Here is a 23,538-nt window from a genome sequence, read left to right on the forward strand (position 1 = left end):
AGAGGGCAAATAAATCAGATTTGACTGCTCAGACACAAGTCACATGGCCAGGAATCAGATTTGTATCTGACTTCAAACCACCTACAAAGGAAATATCTGATTCCTTGTAGGATTCAAGTAGGATTAGCAAAAGAATTGCGTAATATGATACATCCAATGTGATTTGGAAAAGACTTAGGTAGGGGTTCCCAATAACTTACAGTAGCAGTGGTTTGACTGTGTACATCTTTCCATTGTAAGGGATGATCATGTGGTATAGTAATGGACAGTGATCATGAGTGAAACATCTGATCTGAAGTCAGCCCTGGCCTTTCCGCAAGCAAACTGAAAAGGCAACCTCATCTGCTGACAGCATAAAACGCTGATAGAATCAAATCCAGGAGGCATATACTGTATTGTGTACACACAGCATAAGGAACAGTACAACAATTCAGTGCATACGCTTTCCTTACAATTTCATAATAACGCAGATTCAATCTCATGCCAAGCGCCATAGCAGGCGTTTCTGTATTTAATCTGATAAACGAGGCATGGGTGCATCTGTATTAGTAATTAGCAGGGAAGGAAACAGCGGGGAGAGGAGGTGCAGGCAGACAGAGCTCCTTCACATCACTTCAGCCTCAGTTTAACATAGAGGAGGACCATACTTACCAGCCCTGAAGGGCCCTCAAGATCCTGATCAATGGTAAATACACATACATGCACATTGCACAAAGGCATAATTACACACATATTGCTGCTACAGACACACACAGTGTGTGCATGACATTCTAATCAGAGCCATTTTAGTTGATAATGTACGTGGTTCACTTTCCCTTCTGTCAACCATCATCACACAGGCATGCTAATTAGAGAGACTGGATCTATGCTACTATCGTATCAATATACTGGTATGTCTGGAACTCAACTGTCTCCCCTTTAAACTCATGGTTGAACTTCATACACCTGACATCTTTTGTGGAAGACATTTCCAAGTCATTTAATCCATAGGAGCCTAAGGATGTCCCAGTCAAGCACTGTGAGCAATCATGAAGAATCAGTCAACAAGGTTACCTCAAATCAAATTTAATTTGTCACATACACGTGTTTAGCAGATGTTATTGCGGGTGTAGCGAAATGCTTGTGTTTCCAACAGGGCAGTAATATCTAACAATACACACAATCTAAAGAAAAGGAATGGAATTAAGAATATATAAATATATGGACGAGCAATGTCAGAGCAGCATAGACTAAGATACAGTAGGATAGAATACAGTATATACATATGAGATGAGTAATGCAAAATATGTCAACATTATTAAAGTGACTAGTGTTCCATTATTAAAATGGCCATTGATTTCAAGTCTATGCAGCAGCCTCTAATGTGCTAGTGATGACTATCTAACAATCTGATGGCCTTGAGATAGAAGCTGTTTTTCAGTCTCTCGGTCCCAGCTTTGATGCACCTGTACTGACCTCGCCTTCTGGATGATTGCGGGGCGAACAGGCAGTGGCTCAGGTGGTTGTTGCCCTTGATTATCTTTTTGGCCTTCCTGTGACATCGGTATATAGGTGTCCTGGAGGGCAGGTAGCTTGGGCAGACCGCACCACCCTCTGGAGAGTCCTGCGTTTTCGGGCAGTGCAGTTGCCATACCAGGCAGTGATACAGCCAGACAGGATTCTCTCAATTGTGCATCTGTAAAAGTTTGTGATGGTTGTAGGTGCCAAGACAAATTTCTGCGCTGTTGTACCTTCTTCATCACACTGTCTGTGTGGGTGGACCATTTCAGTTTGTCAGTGATGTGTGCACAGAGGAACTTGAAGCTTTCCACCTTCTCCACTGTGGTCCCGTCGATGTGGATAGGGGGGTGCTCCCTCTGCTGTTTCCTGAAGTCCACAATCAGCTCCTTAGTTTTGTTGATGTTGGGTGAGAGGTTATATTCCTGGCGCCACACTCCCAGGGCCCTCCTCACCTCTCTGTAGGCTGTCTCGTCATTGTTGTTGGTAATGCTACTGTTGTGTCGTCTGCAAACTTGATGATTGAGTTGGAGGCGTGCGTGGCCCCGCAGTCATGGGTGAACAGGGCGTACAGGGGGGGGGGGGCTGAGCACACATCCTTGTGGAGGTGTTGTTTCCTATCTTCAACACCTGGGGGCGGCCTGTCAGGAAGTCCAGGACCCAGTTGCACAGGGTGAGGTTCAGATGAGCAGTATAGTCAATGAGCAGCATTCTTACATAGGTATTCCTCTTGTCCAGATAGGATAGGGCAGTTGTGATGGCGATTGCATCGTCTGTGGATCTTTTGGGGCAGTAAGCAAATTGAAGTGGGTCTAGGGTGTCAGGTAAGGTAGAGGTGATATGACCCTTGCCTAGTCTCTCAAAGCATTTTTGATGACAGAAGTGAGTGCTACAGAGCGATAGTAATTTAGTTCAGTTACCTTTGCTTTCTTGGGTACAGGGTCAGTGGTGGACATCTTGAAACCGTGGGGACAACAGACTGGGATAGGGAGAGATTGAGTGAATATGTGAGCACTCCACCTCAGTATGATTCAGTGACATCATAGCCAGGTTAAATATATATATATATATATATATATATATATATATATATATATTTTTTTTAAGTATGACGGTGGTGCGGCACTATAGTTATAAAACCACCAGGTGGCATCAGATGATTCAGATAGTAAACAGTGAAACCTGATGAGACAGAGTAGTAGTTACCCAGAGCAGTCACGCTTGACAAGCTGTAGATGTCGACAGTGAATTATTGATGTGTTTCAATGGCACCTTCAATGGTCCCCAATTATTTAACCCACACGAGCAGAGTTTCACCTCTTTACCTCGATGGGGTTCTCGCTCTCTCTGAAATAACCATACCTAAAGGTTAGAAATATGGGTTTGAGATTGAGAAGCAATACCTTATAGTGAAATAACGTTCACGTATGGAGTGTGTACAAATATACTTTGTTTTAATATCACAAATAAATCTCCTGTCACAGAATGACAGCTAAAGAGGCAATACAATTATAATAGAACAAACACGCAGTGAGATCTTCCTGTACATTTTGCTCCTGTCACACCCTGACCATAGTTTACTTTGTATGTTTCTATGTTTTGGTTGGTCAGGGTGTGATCTGAGTGGGCATTCTATGTTGGATGTCTTGTTTGTCTATTTCTATGTCTGGCCTGATATGGTTCTCAATCAGAGGCAGGTGTTAGTCATTGTCTCTGATTGGGAACCATATTTAGGTAGCCTGGGTTTCACTGTGTGTTTGTGGGTGATTGTTCCTGTCTCTGTGTTTGCACCAGATAGGACTGTTTCAGTTTTCACATTTCATTATTTTGGTAGTTTCTTCATGTATAGTTTTATCCTTTATTAAAATAACATGAATCATCACAACGCTGCATTTTGGTCCGACTCTCCTTCACCACAAGAGAACCGTTACAGCTCCATGATTAGGGAAGTGGTGTGTTCATGCACACAGAGAATCACAGGAGGTCTGGACAATTTTACGATATTTAATTTATTAACTATGATACAGATCACATAAGGCCTTCATCTTCATTACACCATTCTCAGTCAGACAAATTACATGGTTTGCTGTAGATGCACAGTACTTCATCTTTCACTTGTTTTAAGCTACTGTATTTCACTTTCATTGTTCTCACACTAATTTCCTGTTTTAAAATAATGAAAATGGTTGAACCTTCTCCCTTGGTGTGTTCTTAAATCATGCACTAAACTGAAGTGGCCTTAAACCATTCACAAAATTGTAAAAATTGACTTTCAATCATTGAAATACACACAAAAAATGTTTCCTACCATTGACTAAAGGGCAAAGTGTTAGACCCCCTAACATACAAATAAACAACCATTTTACTATAGTAGAATCTCTTCTTCTTCTCTCCCATTTCCCAGCAGATCTGTCAGAGTTGTGTAGAAAATGAAGTGATGCAGCCACGTAGGTCCTCTGAGCCAAAGACACATTCTATTGGGACAGTTTGTTTCCCTATCCATCTCACCATCTGATCTTTTGTGCGTCTGGTAATACTGTACTGCACTGCCCTGGACTGGGTGAGGAGTCACTGCAGCGTTAGTCCATCAGAGATAACTGCCTCCCACAGCAGGAAAACCCCAAAGATAAGTACCAGAGAGTGATCCCAAGTATTAATTAGTTGACCCTCATTACAACCAATAGCTTTGACTGATCTGTTCTGAACTGGCAGCATGAGCAACATCCAAGATGGCTGACATCGAGTACAGCCATGCCTCCTGGCCAATCCTCCATCATCCCCAGAAGATGCCAGTGGCACTCCTCTCATGGGGCAACATTCATCTGATAGAAGAATCCAGAATATAGTAGGAGTATTCATTCAACTACTTTACATTGACTGCATGTTTGTTTTCTACAAGAGAGAGGACAGTTAAACACCAACATAAACCCCATAGTATACTGGAGCTACAGTAGTTACTCTTGCTTGGTTGACATTCCTGAGCATGAGTCCAGACACACGTGCTCCATCTCTATAGGATATACTATACTGTTATTACTGTACTGTAGTTAATTGCAGTGGCAGTGTTTTCTGTATGCACACCTTGCCTCAGTTTAAGGTCCTTAATATTAGATGAGTACAAAGAGCTCAATTGGCTAGATACCCACAGCAACATATCCAGCAACCTATCATTTTGCAATAGGGCAGTGGTTTCCATGGCCACCAGATAGCACAGTGGGACAGACACAGTACGTGTAGAGGCCTGGCCTGGTATTTTGATTTATTTTACCTTCATTTATTTAAGAACAAATTCTTATTTTCAATGACAGCCTAGGAACAGTGGGTTAACTGCCTTGTTCATGGGCAGAACGACAGATTTTTACCTTGTCAGCTCGAGGCTACCTGCCACCCCCAGTATGACTAACCTCGCCCTTGTCATGCTACTGTCTGATGTTACTGTCAATCATTCCCCATAATCAATCATCAATGTGGCCAATTTAATCATGAACCCCTAACTTATGGAGTGGATCTGACATCTCAACCAAGAGCATTCCTCTCCTGGATCCTAAAGGGTCTGATTAACTGACCCTGGCTCAAACTCACTTTCCTAAACACTACCACTCAAACCAGGTGACTTCCTTAGTCAAAACATCAGTAAAGCAACATCAGTCCTAAAAAGAGGGGAAACTCCAGGCTATTGAAACCTGCATGCTCAGAACTATTTATAGCATGGCTAAAAGGAATATGAAACCAATATTAATGGTTGGGTTTTCCATGGGGTTATAAAGTGAGCCCTGAATCCTCGAAAATAACACATATAATAACAGGATTGTGTTAACGAGTCTCTTTACTACTGCCACGCCCACGCGGACATTAAAACAAACTAGTCAATTGATCAAGGTTGCATTTCATGGAACTTAACACTACAATTTAAAAGTGCTTCAGATAAGTATGAGGATACAAAAACAAGGGTTTGGATGTAAACAACGTTTTGATCTGCAAAGGACCCTTATGAGAGGCAATGGGTATGGTTCCTTGAGCTGTGAACTCAGCACACTAAAACATTCTGACCTAACAAACCCCTTTTAAAAACAAAACCTCTACAACATTCTGACCATTAAAGTGCATCCCTGGATGTCCCCACCTCAACCCCCTAGCAGGGGCCCTACAGGCAGACAGGGAGGCTCCCCTCACGGCTGTGTGTACGTTACCAACTACAGCCCTGAGAGAGGCACAGTCCATACATCCAGTGGCTACTTTCATTAACAAACAGAACATTTTAAAAACTATTATTCACAAATAAAAACATGGTGATGGGCACAAATCATATCTTCCAGCTTGACATGGAGGCTTGGACTTAAAAAAAAATCATAGTGTTAGGGTAAGAACGGTTGGTTGGCAGAGAGATGCTTACTGTAACAATGAACCCACTTTGTTCTGCCCCCAGCCCCCCTGTGAGTGAGTCGTAGGTTATCAGGGGCTATAGGGGGTGGAGTGGACGGGTCAGCATGGTGATCTGCATTGGCACACAGGTGACAGGGACGGGTCAGCATGGTGATCTGCATTGGCACACAGGTGACAGGGACGGGTCAGCATGGTGATCTGCATTGGCACACAGGTGACAGGGACGGGTCAGCATGGTGATCTGCATTGGCACACAGGTGACAGGGACGGGGCAGCAGGATGCTGTTCACAAGTGGCAAGTTTATTTGTCAAACACTAATCGTCTCCTCTCTCTGTTAACATGTTATTATCGACGACCGAACAATGTACTATCAAGTATGTATGTTTTGGTGTGTGTGTGTGTGTGTAAGTGACTAAGGTCCAGCATCATCAGATCAGGGGTGCAGCAGCATCAGATCAGGGGTGCAGCAGCATCAGATCAGGGGTGCAGCATCTGTTCCCTTCTCAGTGTCTCTCACAGTGTCTCTTGCTCGGTGGGGGTATGGTGGGGGTGTTGGTGGAGGGGGGTCAGGAGGGACTGCAGGGGAGACTGGGGGGTGGTGGGGGGCGACTGCTGCAGGGGGCTGAAGTGCGTGGCGGTGGAGGGAGGGGAGGAGTGGTAGCAGGAATAGGCAGAGCCCCCGGTGAGGGTGGTGGTGGGGGAGGCACGGAGGCCAGCCAGGCCAGTGGGGGAGTCCAGGAGGGGCTGGTTGTAGAAGAAGAAAGCACACTGGTGGATGAAGGTCTCGATGATTGTCTGGTAGGTCCGCGTGGCCGTCAGGGCGTCCATGGTGGTAAAGTCTGGCCGCATCAGAGTGGGCCAGAAACAGATGGACAGATTCTCACTGGTCATCAGGTTCTGTCTGCTCAGCTGGCTCACCCTGGGAGAGACAACACAATACATCTCCATCAACAACAGCATGACAACAGCTACTAGTGTAATAACATTATTACACAGGTGTAAGAGCTACTTGATGATACATGTTACAAAAAATGCAAATGGTTTCAGTCACAATGCAGTCAGGGCCAAGGTCATAGAATGGAACAGTTAGCCAGTCTGATCTGCACTCACTTGTGTAAGTGGCTCATGACAAATCTGAAGACGTCATAGTTCTCCCTGGGGAACCTCCTCAGTACATCCTTCATGGTGTACAGCCTCTGTTCCCTGTCGTTGATCTCTGCGCACACACACACACACAGGAGGGAGGGAAGGGGTCAACGCTATGACTCATATGTTATCAACACTGTTACTCCATCTGTTACTCCATATGCAGCACTACATACACACGCTATATATACACACACACGAGTATGTGGCCACCCATTCAAATGATTGGATTCGGCTATTTCAGCCACACAGCCAGGCAGTCTCCATAGACAAATGTTTGGCAGTAGAATAGCCTTACTGAAGAGCTCAGTGACTTAGCACCGTCATACGTCATTTCCAACAAGTCAGTTCATCAAATTTCTGCCCTGCTAGAGAGCTGCCCCGGTCAACTGTAAGTGCTGCTATTGTGAAGTGGAAATGTCTAGGAGCAGCAACTGTTTAGCCGCAAAATGGTAGGCCACACAAGCTCACAGAACGGGACCTTAGAGTGCTGAAGCGCCTAGCATGTAAAAATAATCTGTCCTCGGTTGCAACACTCACTACGGAGTTCCAAACTGACCCTGGAAGCAACATCTGCACAAGAACGGTTCGTTGGGAGCTTCATGAAATGGGTTTCCATGGCCGAGCAGCCGCACACAAGTACGATCTTTGTCCCCATGTGCAGTTACAAACCGAATGCCAAGTGTCGGCTGGAGTGGTGTAAAGCTCGACGCCATTATACACCGGAGCAGTAGAAACGCGTTCTCTGGAGTGATGAATCATGCGTCGCCATCTGACAGTCCGACCGACTAATCTGGGTTTGGCGGATGCCAGGAGAACACTTCCTGCCCCAATATATAGTGCCAACTGTACACTTTGGTGGAGGAAGAATAATGGTCTGGGGCTGTTTATCATGGTTCAGGATAAGCCCCTTAGTTCTACTGAAGGGAAATATAATGACATTCTGGTTTGTCGAGATCGGTGTGGAACAACTTGACTGGTTTGCACAGAGCCCTGATATCAACCCCATCGAACACCTTTGGGATGAATTGGAACGCAGACTGTGAGCCAGGCCTAATCGCCCAACATCAGTGCCGACCTCACTAATGCTCTTGTGGCTGAATGGAATCATGTCCCCACAGCAATGTTCCAACATGACCAACTCCATATTATTGCCCATGATTTTCAACAAGCAGATGTTCAACAAGCAGGTGTCCACATACTTTTGGTCATGTAGTGTACATACCTACATACATATTAGTATACAAACAGTTGAAGTCGGAAGTTTACATACACTTAGGTTGGAGTCATTAAAACTCCTTTTTTAACCACTCCACAAATGTCCTGTTAACAAACTATAGTTTTGGCACATCGGTTAGGACATCTACTTTGTGCATGACACAAGTAATCTTTCCAACAATTGTTTACAGACAGATTATTTCACTGTATCACAATTTCAGTGGGCCAGAAGTTTACATACACTAAGTTGACTGTGCCTTTAAACAGCTTGGAAAATTCCATAAAATGATGTCATGGCTTTAGAAGCTTCTGATATGCTAATTGATGAAGGAAGGAGACGCATTCTGTCTCCTAGAGATGAACATACTGTGGTGTGAAAAGAGCAAATCAATTCCAGAACAACAGCAAAAGACCTTGTGAAGATGCTGGAGGAAACAGGTACAAAAGTATCTATATCCACAGTAAAACGAGTCCTATAGCGACATAACCTGAAAGGCCGCTCAGCAAGGAAGAAGCCACTGCTCCAAACCCGCCATAAAAAAGCCAGACTTCGGTTTGTAACTGCACATGGGTACAAAGATCGTACTTTTGGGAGAAATTTCCTCTGGTCAGATGAAACAGAAAATATAACTGTTTGGTCATAATGACCATCGTTATGTTTGGAGTAAAAGAACACCATCCCAACCGTGAAGCACGGGGGTGGCAGCATCATGTTGTGGCTGTGCTTTGCTGCAGGAGGGGCTGGTCCACTTCACAAAATAGATGGCTTCATGAGGAAGGAAAATTATGTGGATATATTGAAGCAACATCTCAAGACATCAGTCAGGAAGAAAAAGCTTGGTCGCAAATGGGTCTTCCAAGTGGACAATGAACCCAAGCACACTTCCAAAGTTGTGGCAAAATGGCTTAAGGGCAACAAGGTATTGGGAGTGGCCATCACAAAGCCCTGACCTCAATCCTATAGAACATTTGTGGGCAGAACTGAAAAAGCGTGTGTGAGCAAGGAGGCCTACAAACCTGACTCAGTTACACCAGCTGTCAGGAGGAATGGGCCATAATTCACCCAGCTTATTGTGGGAAGCTTGTGGAAGGCTACCCGAAACATTTGACCCAAGTTAAACAATTTAAAGGCAATGCTACCAAATACTAATTGAGAGTATGTAAACTTCTGACCCATTGGGAATGTGATGAAAGAAATAAAAGCTGAAATAAAATCACTCTACTATTAATCTGACATTTCACATTCTTAAAATAAAGTGGTGATCCTAACTGACCTAAGACAGGGAATTCTTACTAGGATTAAATGTCAGGAATTGTATAAAACTGAGTTTAAATGTATTTGGCTAAGGTGTATGTAAACTTCCGCGACTTCAACTGTATATCCTCATCCACCCCTCTATGAGAGGTCCTCCCCAAACCCTTAGCCTGTAATAACCTGATACTTTCACAAGCACAAGAATCTTACCATGCTCCATGTCTTTCTGAACCCTCCAGAACCCCAGTACCCCCATCCCTAACCCCAGCCAGCTCCATGTCTTTCTGAACCCCCCAGAACCCCTGTACCCCCACCCAGAACCCCAGTAGCCCCATCCCTAACCCCAACCAGCTCCATGTCTTTCTGAACCCTTCAGAACCCCAGTACCTCATCCCTAACCCCAGCTAGCTCCATGTCTTACTGAACCCTCCAGACCCCCAAAACCACTCCTTAAGCCCAACCAGCTGTGTCTTACTGAACCCTCCAGAACCCCAAAACCACTCCTTAACCCCCAGCCAGCTCTGTGTCTTACTGAACCCTTCAGAACCCCAGTACCTCATCCCTAACCCCAGCTAGCTACACGTCTTACTGAACCCTCCAGAACCCCAAAACCACTCCTTAACCCCAGCCAGCTCCGTGTCTTACTGAAGGCCTCAAGCAGCTCCACCTGCAGGATGCAGGGCACCAGGGGCTCTGGCAGCTCAGAGAAAAAGGCCTTCAGAGCCCCAGCCACCGTGTTGATGGCAAAGTCCTTCTCCACCAGGTCCAGCCCATGGTCTACAGGGGGAGAGAGGTAGAGAGGGAGATAAAGAGGGAAGAAGAGACGTAAAGGAAAGTGAGATGTAGAAGAAGAAATTAAAGAGGAGAGAGAAGAAGAGGGAGGTGAGGGGAAGGGAAGGGAGAGAAAAATAGATAAGAGGGAGGAGAAGGAGGGAAAGAGAAAATAATAGGGATAGTGTGTCAGAGGTAGTCATTTTGTCACTGTTCTAAATATATTTAGTTTACGTCATCATTTCCTCTGCAGCTCATGTGTCTATATATTGATTAGCCACATAACTAATCAGGGTTAGTCCAGGTACTGGGGACAGACAGTGTGGCAAGTAGTCGATCCCTCTGTGGGTCTGGTACATTGTTTTAGACCAGACAGACATGACTGGGTACAGCAACTCACCCTGGTCAAACTGCCTCTGCATACTCTCCATCTCACACTTGTTCCCGCTCACCCTGTAGAGCCCCTCTGTGTTGAGACCTGCAGAGAGACAGAGATGGAAACCACCATCTGCATTATGCATCAACCATTTCCAGTAAAGTCAATGAGGACACTGCTGCAGCACAGCACAGGACACTGCTGCAGCACAGCACAGGACACTGCTGCAGCACAGCACAGCACACTGCTGCAGCACAGCACACTGCTGCAGCACAGTACACTGCTGCAGCACAGTACACTGCTGCAGCACAGTACACTGCTGCAGCACAGTACACTGCTGCAGCACAGTACAGAACACTGCTGCAGCACAGTACAGGACACTGCTGCAGCACAGTACAGGACACTGCTGCAGCACAGTACAGGACACTGGTGCAGTACAGTACAGGACACTGGTGCAGTACAGTACAGGACACTGCTGCAGTACAGTACAGGACACTGCTGCAGTACAGTACAGGACACTGCTGCAGTACAGTACAGGACACTGCTGCAGTACAGCAGTTGATCATTGGCTGCATTTGCTGTAGTGTAGTTATTTTTCTTCTATTTACATTTAATAAGCCAAGAAGAACTAACGCCCTCACCCAGAACGACTTAAAGTATATCATATTGAAATTACACAACCACATAATGTGAGTATTGTAAGGAAAAACAATCACAGTGCAACAAGAAGACATTACAGTTTAATCCTTCAGCAACACAGATTTACCTCAGAATAAACGTATTATCAATGAATAATATTCTTTGTATGTTTTGCACAGCATCCAAGTCAAATAACATAATGAATCAGACAAATATACACATGAACAAACACAGGGGAGAAGAGGAGAAAGAAAATAGTGACCCACCTGTGGTCTCAATAAAGCGGACACACTTGTCAATGAAGAGTGGGATAGGTCTGTCTGGGGACACCACGTTGACCAGGGGCACCCCGAAGTAGCTGCTCTCCAGGGGCTTGGGAATAGAGGACCGAGGCTTTGGTCTGGTTTTCTGCAGAGAAACACAGGAATGTTGACATTGTTAATGACCACAGACGTCTACATTAGATTTCTGTACATTATCTCAACACTATGTTTATTCAGCTTGTCAGCTGCAAGATTTGCCTTTATGTATTCAGCATCAGAATCAACAGCTGTCGTTTCAAGTGTCTCAGTAACTCTGAAATAGAGGCTGCTTTCTTCTTAAAATTCCAACATGAATAACGTACTTTCTATGAATAGCATATTAACATTTTGAGTAAAACAATTGAGTAAAACAATCAAGCAATTACCCACTAAAAAAGGTTTTTAAAAGTAAAGAGATTACATGAAAAATCAAATGAACCATGTTGTCTTTACTTAACCACGTTAATCGTATCAAAGCTGGCCAATTACCTACAATTGAAAGAGAATAGTCTTTCAAGCCTGAAAAGAATAGTGTTTACGCATTAGCAGTTAAGGGGAGACTACTAACTGAAGTAACACATACCTTGGCAGTTCGCCGCAGGCTCTTCAGAATGTTCCTCTTCTTGGGGTCCTCTCCCTCCTCATTGATGATGTCTCCTTTCAGGGTTCCGAAATCATCCTCCTTGGTTTTTGGCAGAGCCCCCATCTCGTCTTCGCTGCCAATGAAGCTGGTGCGGAAGCTGCTGAACTTGCCCAGGCGTTTAGAGCGGTCGCGGTAGAGCCGTGGCTTCACCCCCGCCGCTGAGAACTTCCTGCGGCGCTCCAAGGAGCTGCTGTCCGCCTCACTGTCTGAGCCGTTCCCGTTGGCGTGCATCCTGTTGGCGTTGCGGATGGTGATTATCTTGCCCTGCGTGCTGTCATGGGGCACAGAGTAGATGATCTCCTCGTTGCTGGGCCGGGGCTTGGACACAGCATCCATGGGCTCTGCATAGTCCGAGGGGTCGTAACCTCCGTCCCCACCTGGCACCCATGTCACAGCGGAGGGCAGGGAGCGACGGTGACCCATGGTGTCTGTGTTGTAGGGGTTTCTGCCCACCTTCCGGAAGTCAAAGGTCACAGAGGGCTTGGGTCTCACCTGGGGCGGGGCTTTGCTATTGAGCTTGTTCTCAAAGGAGCTGATGTCAGAGATGACAGAGACATCGCTGGAGTCCAGGTCAGGCAGGTTGAGGCTCCCACCATGGGAGGTGAGTGTGCCGTCGTAGTAAGGTGGGGAGGGCTCCACGTCATCCATGTCAGAATCTAGGAACATAGTGCCAGTGCTGGGTGAGCTACAGCGAGGGGAGTAGGCAGTCTCGTTAATGCAGGCCTCAGCCACGTTATCATACATGTGAGTGGCCTCCACGATGTTGCGTTTCTCCACCACCTCCATCAGGAAGGGATGAAACATCTCCATCCTGTGCAAGCCACCCACCACCCCTCCTGATCCACACACCACACTGTTGAACCTGCCTTCTATCTCTTGGGCCAGCTCCTCTCCCTGGACCAGCTGCTCTCTGGCAGACTCACTTTCTGTGAGCTCCACCTGGCTCTCCCCCACAGCCAGCAGCTGAACAGGAATGATGTCCTGGACCTCACATAGAAAGGCACACAGGGTCTCCAGAGAGGCCTTGCGGCGGGCTGAGTACACAGCGATGTAGCCATGCACTAATCTGCTCTTCCTCAGGGAGAAGGAGGCGTGGTAGGAAAGGAGAGAGAGCTCAATCACCTGTTTGTGAGGTCCCACTGTCTGCTCCAGTATCACCGAGGTGCCACTGTTGGATGTTGGCCTGCAGTGCTGAGGCAGTAGGAAGGGAGAGAGGAGCTGTTCCACGTCATAGTTGTCTCCACACATCAAGCACATGACGATGCGGATGTCTGCCTCTGGGCTGGGCTGGTGGGGAGAGTCTCTGGGACCTGGAGTTTGAGGGGGCAGAGGTGGGGAGCTGCTACTGAAAGATGAGCTCCTTCTAGAGTCCAGAAGACCTCTCAATACTTGGTTGATCTGACTCTCATTCACATTGTGCCCATAGCCCACACCAGGTGAAGCTGGGTCGAGGAAGCTACACTGCAATCTCCTTGCTACCTGCTGTCCCTGTGTTATCAGACCTAAAGCAGTTTCTCCCCCAATATCGGCATAGGTCCCTACACCCCTTTTAGTAACCAAGAGCAGAGATGTTAAAAGCTGAGCTATATGGCTGTCCCTTCTACCGATTGTTGACTCCCGCAACCTTTCAATGCTTTCTACGACGTAGGTTAGGGACTCTTTTGAGTTGTACAGACACAGGCACCCATGGGGTGTGAAGGTGGGAGTGTGGAAGGAGTTAACAGGAAGTCGTACATTGCCCTCGATAGGTCGCAGGGTGAGCTCATACATCTTCCCATCCAACACATACCGGTCGTCATTGGTACAGAGAGCTCTGATCTCATTGGCAAACTCCCTAGCCAGTCCGTCTTTGCCCAATATCACAAGGTTGATGCGGTCCGCTTTAATATCTCCAAAATAAGACTTCACGTTGAAGAATGGGTAGCATGTTGGGAAGCGTGAGGCCAGGAGCTGCTCTATCCTGAAGTCTCCACACTGTGGGCTGCTGGGACAGGTCTCCTTGGTGGGGTGGTAGACAAAGTGAATATGCTTCAATACCAGAGCATCTCTCTCAGCTGGAAGCTTCTGCAGGGCTTTGAACCGCTGCTCCTCCCCTAAAACATCCTGGATGGCCCCCATCTTCTCCTTGCTGGGCTTTGCGTCCACCTCCAGCTCATAGAAGAGCTCGGAATACTCCAGCAGAAGCTCCTGGAAGTCCTCTTTAGCGTGGCCGATGATCTCTTTCTGGTGGCGGTTGTAGAGGTCCAGGTACTCTGATTCCTCCAACCATTGGTAGAAGTCTTCATTCATGATGAAGCTGCGGGCCTCTTCCCAGGGCTTGCCAGGCGTGACAAAGGGAGAACAGGCCAACTTGTGCTTGAACTCCTGCCTCATCTCAGCCCGCTTGCACTCATTCCTCAGGTGCTCCAGGTGGGCGTCGAAAATGTCCTCGGCTGGTAACGTTTCCAGCAGGTCTGAGGGGATGCGCTCATCCTCCATGTTGTCTATGTGAGACGTGTCCTCCCATGGAGAGTCCTCCAGAACTACAAACCAGTGGGCAAAGTGCTGCTTGGACTCCAGGACCTTCTGAACCCCAGACCAGCTCAGCTGGTCGATCTCATCCAGGTCAGGCACCAGGGAGCTAAGTGCTAGAGGAAGAGTGCTCAGATAGATTTTCCGACGTCTCTCAATGTGCTCCTGTTTCAGACGGTACACCAGCTGCTGGAAGAGCTTCTTGCATTTTGCTGTACCCTCCAGAAAGACGTATTCATTGAACTCTGAAGAGGTGTGCATGCGTCTGCTGGTGTTAAGCCAGGTCTCATTGTGGTTCTTCACTATGCGGTTGACTAGCCATTCGTATCGGTCTTTAGCCAAGGCTATCTGTTGACTCTGAAGCTTGAGGGCCTCAAAGTAAGGAATGATCTTGGGTTTGCCCCTGCTCTTATCAATGAGTTGCACCAAAGTAAGGAAGGCTAGGTCAACATTGATGTTAGAGCGTGCAGATGTCTCCACTACTGGAAGACTCTTTTTAGTGATGGCAAAGGTGTGAGAATCTTTGATGTAGCGTTCAACCCCCTCATCACACTTGGTTAAGACCAGCACAATGGGCTTCTTTGTTTTGCTCAGATGACCGTAAAGGTTTGTGACAAACTTCAACTGGTCGTCAAAGTTGCGGTTCATCCCCCTACTGACGTCCATACAGAGCACAAACCCGTCAGCCTGTAACTTGCCCTCGGGCATCTGCTTCTGCTCAAAGTCCTGCTCCAGCCCCAGCTGGTCCGTGCAGAAGTACATCAGCTTCTCTGCAGAGGCCAGCTTGGTGGAGGCCGCCCTCTTGATGTAGGGCTGCATGGCAGTGCTGCGGTGTGGCTGGAACGTCTGGTCATCAATGAACTCTGTCTGCTCCACCACATGCATCCTGCACTCCGGCCCCTCCTCCACCACCCGCCCCACCTCCCCCCAGAACAGGAAATGGTCATTGTTAACCACTCTACCCCCAAAGTCACTGGTGCTCAGCACTGACGTGTGGTCCAGATAGAAGTCATCGGCGCTGGGGCGCACAAAGCGGTTGCACAGACAGGACTTACCCACGCCACACTGGCCCTTCTCTTTCTCAGTTCCTGACAAACCCACCACAATAAGGTTGTATGTGGGTGACTTAACATCTTGCTTTTTCGCCATCATTATCATCAGCTGACACTCATCCTGCCATAATCAGGCACTCGATCAGAGTACACTTGGACGTGTGTCCATAAAGTGGCACTGGGGATGAAGTTTAGTTGCCGTTTCCTCTAGTGTGCTACATGTTCTATCAACAACAGTGCAGGGGTGTAGCAAAGACAGAGGCTTCTCTCAGTCATTCCTAATGTAGCCATGACCCTGCCAGACAAAATAAAAGAGCACAAAAATAAGAATTAGCTAAACAAAATATTACATTTATGTTAAAAAAATAACAAACACTAGTTTGAGGAAAGTTAACCTAATTTCTGCTCTCATCAAAAAAAAAAAAAGAACAGTCAAACACCTTCACAAGAAAAACAGTGGTTAAAAGAAGACAACACTAAGAATAATTTCCCTTCAACTTAATAAGAGAACAGTGAGTAGGGACATTCATTTCTAATCTCATCTCAAGCTGGGCTGGCCTTTTAATAGAACAGCAAATGAGATACAAAGAAAAAAACTCAATATTCCCTGCAAATAAAGTGAGACCTAAAATACAGTGCCTTCAGAAAGTATTCATACCCCTTGACTTATTCCACATTGTTGTGTTAGACTGAATTTAAAATGTATTAAATATCTTTTCTTTCCCCCAAACTCATCTACATACAATACCCCATAATACCCCACAATACCCCACAATACCCCACAATACCCCATAATACCCCACAATACCCCACAATACCCCACAATACCCCACAATACCCCACAATACCCCACAATACCCCATAATACCCCACAATACCCCACAATACCCCATAATGACAAGTTTTTATACATTTGTGCAAATTGATTGAAAATGAAATACAGAAACATCTACTTTACGTATTCACACCCGCACTCATATTTGGCAGTGAATACAGCTGTGAGTCTTTCTGGATAAGTCTCTAAGAACTTTGCACACCTGGATTGTACAATATTAGCACATTCTTTTTGAGCTCTGTCAAGTTGGTTGTTGATCATTGCTAGACAGCCATCTTAACGTATATTTTCAAGACAATTTACAGTATCAGTCAAAAGTTTAGACATGCGTACTCATTCAAGAGTTTTTATTTTTACTATTTTCTACATTGTAGAATAATAGTGAAGACAAACTATGAAAAACACATGGAATCATGTAGTAGAAAGACAAAAGTGTTAATCAAGTCAAAATATATTTTATATTCTTCAAAGTAGCCACCCTTTGCCTTGATGACAGCTTTGCTCACTCTTGACAATCTCTCAACCAGCTTCACCTGAAAGGCTTTTCCAACAGTCTTGAAGGAGATCCCACATATGCTGGGCACTTGTTGGCTGCTTTTCCGTCACTCTGTGGTCCAACTCATCCCAAACCATCTCAATTGGGTTGAGGTCGGGTGACTTTGGAGGCCAGGTCATCTGATGCACCACTCCATCACTCTCCTTCTTGGTAAAATAGCCCTTACACAGCCTGAAGGTGTGTTGGGTCATTGTCCTGTTGAAAAACAAATGATAGTGGGACTAAGCGCAAACCAGATGGGATGGCGTATTGCTGCAGAAAGCTGTGGTAGCCATGCTGGTTAAGTGTGCCTTGAATTCTAAATAAATCAGTGTCACCAGAAAATAACCCCAACACATCACACCTCCTCCATGCTTCACGGTGGGAACCACATGTGGAGATCCGTTCACCTACTCTTGCTCTCACAAAGACATGGCGGGTTGGAACCAGAAATCTCAAGTTTGGACTACAGACCAAAGGACAGATTTCCATCGGTCTAATGTCCATTGCTCGTGTTTCTTGGCCCAAGCAAGTTTTATTCTTATTGGTGTCCTTTAGTAGTGAAGACCTGATTCACGCAGTCTCCTCTGAACAGTTGATGTTTAGATGTGTCTGTTACTTTAGATGTGTCTGTTACTTTAGATGTGTCTGTTACTACTGCATTTATTTGGGCTGCAATTTACGAGGCTGGTAACTCTAATGAACATATCCTCTACAGCAGAGGTAACTCTGGGTCTTCCTTTCCTGTGGCGGTCCTCGTGAAAGCCAGTTTCATCATAGCGCTTGATGGTTTTTGTGACTGCACTTGGAGAAACTTTCAAAGTTCTTGACAGTTTCCGGATTGATTGACCTTCATGTCTTAAAGTAATGATGGACTGTCGCTACTCTTTGCTTATTTGAGCTGTTCTTGCCATAATATGGACTTGGTCTTTTACCAAATAGGGCTCTCTTCTGTATGCCACCCCTACCTTGTCAAAACACAACTGATGGACTCAAATGCTTAAGAAGGAAAGACATTCCACAAATTAACAAAGCACAACTGTGAATTGAAATGCATTCCAGGTGACTACCTCATGAGAGAATGCCAACAGTGTGCAAAGCTGTTATCAAGGCAAAGGGTGGCTACTTTGAAGAATCTCAAAAATATTTGGATTTGCTTAACACTTTTTTGGTTACCTCATGATTCCATCTGTGTTATTTTATTCTGAAATATCAAATTTACATAAGTATTCTGACCCTTTACTCAGTAATTTGCTGAAGCACCTTTGGCAGCAATTACAGCATTGGGTCTACTTGGTTAGGATGCTACAACATTTGCACACCTGTATTTGGGGAGTTTCTCCCATTCTTCTCTGCAGATTCTCTTAAACTCTGTCAGGTTGAATGGACCTGAGTAAATTAAAGTAAATTAATTACAGATTTCTTGAGTTGTCTTAGATTAATTCTGACTATTTTGAGGAAGTGTACAGTCATGGACAAAAGTTGAGAATGACACAAATATTAATTTTCAAAGTCTGCTGCCTCAGTGTCTTTAGATATTTTTGTCAGATGTTACTATGGAATACTGAAGTATAATTACAAGCATTTCATAAGTGACAAAAGCATTTATTGACAATTACATTAAGTTGATGCAGAGAGTCAATATTTGCAGTGTTGACCCTTCTTTTTCAAGACCTCAGCAATCCACCCTGGCATGCTGTCAATTAAATTCTGGGCCACATCCTGACTGATGGCAGCCCATTCTTGCATAATCAATGCTTGGAGTTTGTCAAAATGTGTGGGTTTTTGTTTGTCCACCCACCTCTTCGGGATTGACCACAAATTCTCAATGGGATTAAGGTCTGGGGAGTTTCCTGGCCATGGACCCAAAATATTGATGTTTTGTTCCCCAAGCCACTTAGTTATCACTTTTGCCTTATGGCAAGGTGCTCCATCATGCTGGAAAAGGGATTGTTAGTCACCAAACTGTTCCTGGATGGTTGGGAGAGTTGCTCTCGGGGGATGTGTTGGTACCATTCTTTATTCATGGCTGTGTTCTTAGGCAAAATTGTGAGTGAGCCCACTCCCTTGGCTGAGAAGCAACCCCACACATGAATGGTCTCAGGATGCTTTACTGTTGACATGACACAGGACTGATGGTAGCGCTCACCTTGTCTTCTCCGGACAAGCTTTTTTCCGGATACCCCAAACAATCGGAAAGGGGATTCATCAAAGAAAATGACTTTACCCCAGTTCTCAGCAGTCCAATCCCTGTAACTTTTGCAGAATATCAGTATGTTCCTTATGTTTTTCCTGGAGAAAAATGGCTTCTTTGCTGCCCTTCTTGACACCAGGCCATCCTCCAAAAGTCTTTGCCTCACTGTGCGTGCAGATGCACTCACACCTGCCTGCTGCCATTCCTGAGCAAGCTCTGTACTAGTGGTGCCCCGATCCCACAGCTGAATCAACTTTAGGAGACAGTCCTGGCACTTGCTGGACTTTCTTGAGCGCCCTGAAACCTTCTTCACAACAATTGAACCGCTCTCCTTGAAGTTCTTGATGATCTGATAAATGGTTGATTTTGGTGAAATCTTACTGGCAGCAATATCCTTGCCTGTGAAGCCCTTTTTGTGCAAAGCAACGATGACGGCACGTGTTTCCTTGCAGGTAACCATGGTTGACAGAGGAAGAACAATGATTCCAAGCACCACCCTCCTTTTGAAGCTTCCAGTCTGTTATTCAAACTCAATCAGCATGACAGAATGATCTCCAGCCTTGTCCTCGTCAACACTCACACCTGTGTTAACGAGAGAATCACTGACATGATGTCAGCTGGTCCTTTTGTGGCAGGGCTGAAATGCAGTGGAAATGTTTTTGGGGGATTCAGTTCATTTGCATGGCAAAGAGGGACTTTGCAATTAAATACAATTAATCTGATCACTCCTCATAACATTCTGGAGTATATGCAAATTGCCATCATACAAACTGAGGCAGCAGACTTTGTGAAAATGTATATTTGTGTCATTCTCAAAACTTTTGGCCATGACTGTATACTGGCTATGGCATCTCAAAATGGACAAACAAGACAAAGACAAGCGAATATCTTTTAAGGGTGTATGCGAGCACACTCGTTCGGTTCGCGTAGCCGACAATGGCTAGCCGCCAGCTTAATATGAGGTTCTGAAGCATGCTGACGCCTTTAGAATCAGGTAAGTTGGGGTAATATGGTTTGTCAAGTTGCCAAGCAGTATATTTTATACACAGAGGATGGGACCATACTGGAGATGCTCCATAACTATAACCAATACCCAAACAGGAAAAGCAAAGTATGATGAGACATAGTCTCTTTTATAAATCGAGAGTGAAATACAACCTCATCTCTAACATGTAGGCTCAGCATTCCCTAACAGTCCCATTGCAAGTCAGAATGTTGAACAAAGTTCATTTCAACTTACTTTACCTGACAATTTTGCCCCCATGTCAAAGGTAATCTGAGACAAAATAGCCACAGGGAAGCGTTATCAACCCAACCTTCAGTACGCTGGTCTGTATAATGGTTTTTTTGCACCCTACAAACACTTGAGCAATATGGCTGAGCCTAACCGAACCACAGACCGAACGTTGTCCTACGTAATCATATGGCAAATTCCACAAACACTTCCAGCTGATTGAGAGGAAACGTGCTTTGGTCGACTATGTTTGATTATTGTTTGGATTATTGTGCATAATGTTCAATGCGTCAGGAGATTGAAAACACAAGCGAGAGAACCTCCGAGAGAAATGAGGGTAAACAACATTTTCCTGTGGATACCCCATCTCCACCTCCTACTGTCAAAAGGACCAACAGCACAGACAACCGATAAAGAGTAAATATCATTTTATTCAACATTATGGCTTGTAGACTCCTGTCTTTTTAGGCAGACTTCCTTCAGACTGAATATCCATGGGGTAACCATGGTAACATACTGATGTTTAGGCAAGAGGATGCTCAAAGTACATCCAGAAAACAACCATACTGTGTTATTGTGATACAATCACGCATGTAAATAGAAACATATACATACTGTGTGTGTGTGTACCGTTTCAATATTGAAATGAAATGTGTCAACGTAGGCTACTGCCATTCAATAAAACGTTATTGTTTATAAAATTTGGCATCTCATATTCTAAACCTATAGAAAATTCAAACCATGTCTACATTCCTCAGCAAAGGCACAGTAGGAAGTCAATTGCGCTTAGCTGAGCTAGGCCTGACAGACAACCAGATTGAACAGGCAAATTCTTTGGAAGTGAAAACAGGCAAGTCACTATCCTACCCTGTGATTGTAAAGATACATGGCTTTCTAAATTCAGAAGAACACATATACTTGCGTCATATTGTTCAAAGTCGTCAATATAGCGGGTTACAACTCCTTATGCATATTGTAATGGATTAGCAAAGGTTTTGGAATGAATGTTCATGGAAAGGACTGGCCACACCAGGCCTCTTGTCCACAGAATAAATTGCCGAATCGTAACTAAAACACATTTACCTCGTATTTCCGAATCCACTCGGACTTTTTTTAAATCAGCAGTTTCACTCAAATATACATTTGTAATAGACAATTGTTACAATTGTGCGTAAATTGATCATGAGAATGTCTCTCGAACACTTCAATCCGTGTTTCAGATTAAAATGGGGAGAAAGTGAATACATACCATCGCATTCTCCCTGCATCCGTCAGGCCAGCGCTTGCCGCAGCCCTGTCCGCATGATATGCATGTACATAAGAAACAAAAATAACGTGGCTCTTCTGATTCCCAGACAGAACTTAGTAGGTTATTATTGTTTGCTTACATATTAATTGTAAATCTACATCTCGATGGTTTTCTAATCCATTGATCTGTTTGTCTTTTTTGTGATAATAAAACTACAAAGGTAAAAACATGTTTCTTTTTCTCTCCTTGTTAAAAATGAAAGGCGTATAAAAGCTTGTTTCGCCGTCTTCTCCTTGCTTCACCACGTTGCTTTTGACGAATTATTATGCCCATTGTTGTGGCAACATCATACTGGATCGATCATGCACGGGACACCGGTCGAGTTTGCTGCACTTCCTGTACAATGTTTCTTTTAAACAGCCCTAATGCAACAAATTGGTAACGTCCTTATCAATTTAACAAGAGATTGCGTGTGTGAAAGTGTTTTTTTTCCAGCTTCCCAATAATGGCGACGGCCCTTCTCCTAGAGCTAATTCTCTTCTCCTTTTCTCTGAAAAAAAAGCAACTACGGAGACAGACGCGGAGGAGACTCGCCCAGCGGCACGCACACACAACTGCAGCACGTACAATATTTACAAAGGCGAGACGCTGCTGTCATGCCGACACGCGTAATCGCCATCACTGTTACAAATATGACTTTAGCCAACATATGTCAAGCTCCCATAAATTAAATTGGCTTTGGTATATCTCTGTGTCAAGACCACTTAGGCTGCATTCATGCTTTTCTCTATTGGCATCACCTGCTTTAGTAGGCCATATGTATTTGTCTTATTCTATTAACATTGTGTCCTACTCTAAATTCACCCAATGCATCACAGCAGGCGTAATATTTTTTCAAATTATTATTAGGCTAATCTATTAAAAGGCCATTCCACCACAATTTTTTGGTCGATACTTACTCCAAATGTTTAGATACTTAACTAAACATGTCGAGATACTATATAAACTACGAGACACTATCAAAGTGTTGAGATACTAAATCGAAATTTTGAGATATTTGTTATGGTCCGGTAATACAGGACAAGTAAAGGCCCAGTGCATTTTTTTGTGAGATAATTGTTATTATTATTATTTTTGTACAGCTTTAGGTAGGTTAGAGAAGCCTATGCACCCTGATCCTCTCTGGTCAGGGGAAGTGGTAAGGCATGTATTTATAGCCTAAATCAGGCATATTTATTTGTGTTAAGAGAAAATGTGAATGTGATCAAATTTATTTTATATTCAAACCTCGGGTGGCTAGGCTACCTAGACCTTATCAATCCAAAATGATTGACTGGAATTAATCAATCAACACAATAGTGATGAAATACTGATTGAATAACTTTAATTACAGATGCAAAAGGCCCACATGATGCAACCCTGCATGCTCAGCCCTATATTGTCTAATAGCAGTTGTTGTCTAGTTTTTATAGAAGCCCATTCCCACCACCCAAAACATTTTTTAACGTCAAATCAAATCATATTTTATTTGTCACATACACATGGTTAGCAGATGTTAATGCGAGTGTAGCGAAATGCTTGTGCTTCTAGTTCCGACAATGCAGTAATAACCAACAAGTAATCTAGCTAACAATTCCAAAACTACTACCTTATAGACACAAGTGTAAGGGGATAAAGACTATGTACATAAAGATATA

The 23,538-nt window shown here is 44.6% G+C and overlaps 1 protein-coding gene across 1 annotated transcript; it reads right to left on the reverse strand.

The window, feature by feature from the left end:
- Positions 1–3,487: 3,487 nt before the first annotated feature.
- LOC109884589 (rho GTPase-activating protein 35-like) lies at positions 3,488–22,454 on the reverse strand. The gene is made up of 7 exons (XM_020476550.2): positions 21,842–22,454; positions 12,172–16,089; positions 11,553–11,694; positions 10,672–10,749; positions 10,146–10,277; positions 6,992–7,097; positions 3,488–6,800 (listed from the first exon to the last, which is right to left on the reverse strand). The coding sequence occupies exons 2-7, from the start codon at positions 15,898–15,900 to the stop codon at positions 6,395–6,397; spliced, it is 4,593 nt and encodes a 1,530-aa protein (XP_020332139.2). The 5' UTR covers positions 15,901–16,089; positions 21,842–22,454; the 3' UTR covers positions 3,488–6,394.
- Positions 22,455–23,538: the final 1,084 nt, after the last annotated feature.

The sequence above is a fragment of the Oncorhynchus kisutch genome, linkage group LG28 (genome assembly GCF_002021735.2).
Source record: "Oncorhynchus kisutch isolate 150728-3 linkage group LG28, Okis_V2, whole genome shotgun sequence".
In the NCBI taxonomy this organism is placed as follows: Eukaryota; Metazoa; Chordata; class Actinopteri; order Salmoniformes; family Salmonidae; genus Oncorhynchus; species Oncorhynchus kisutch.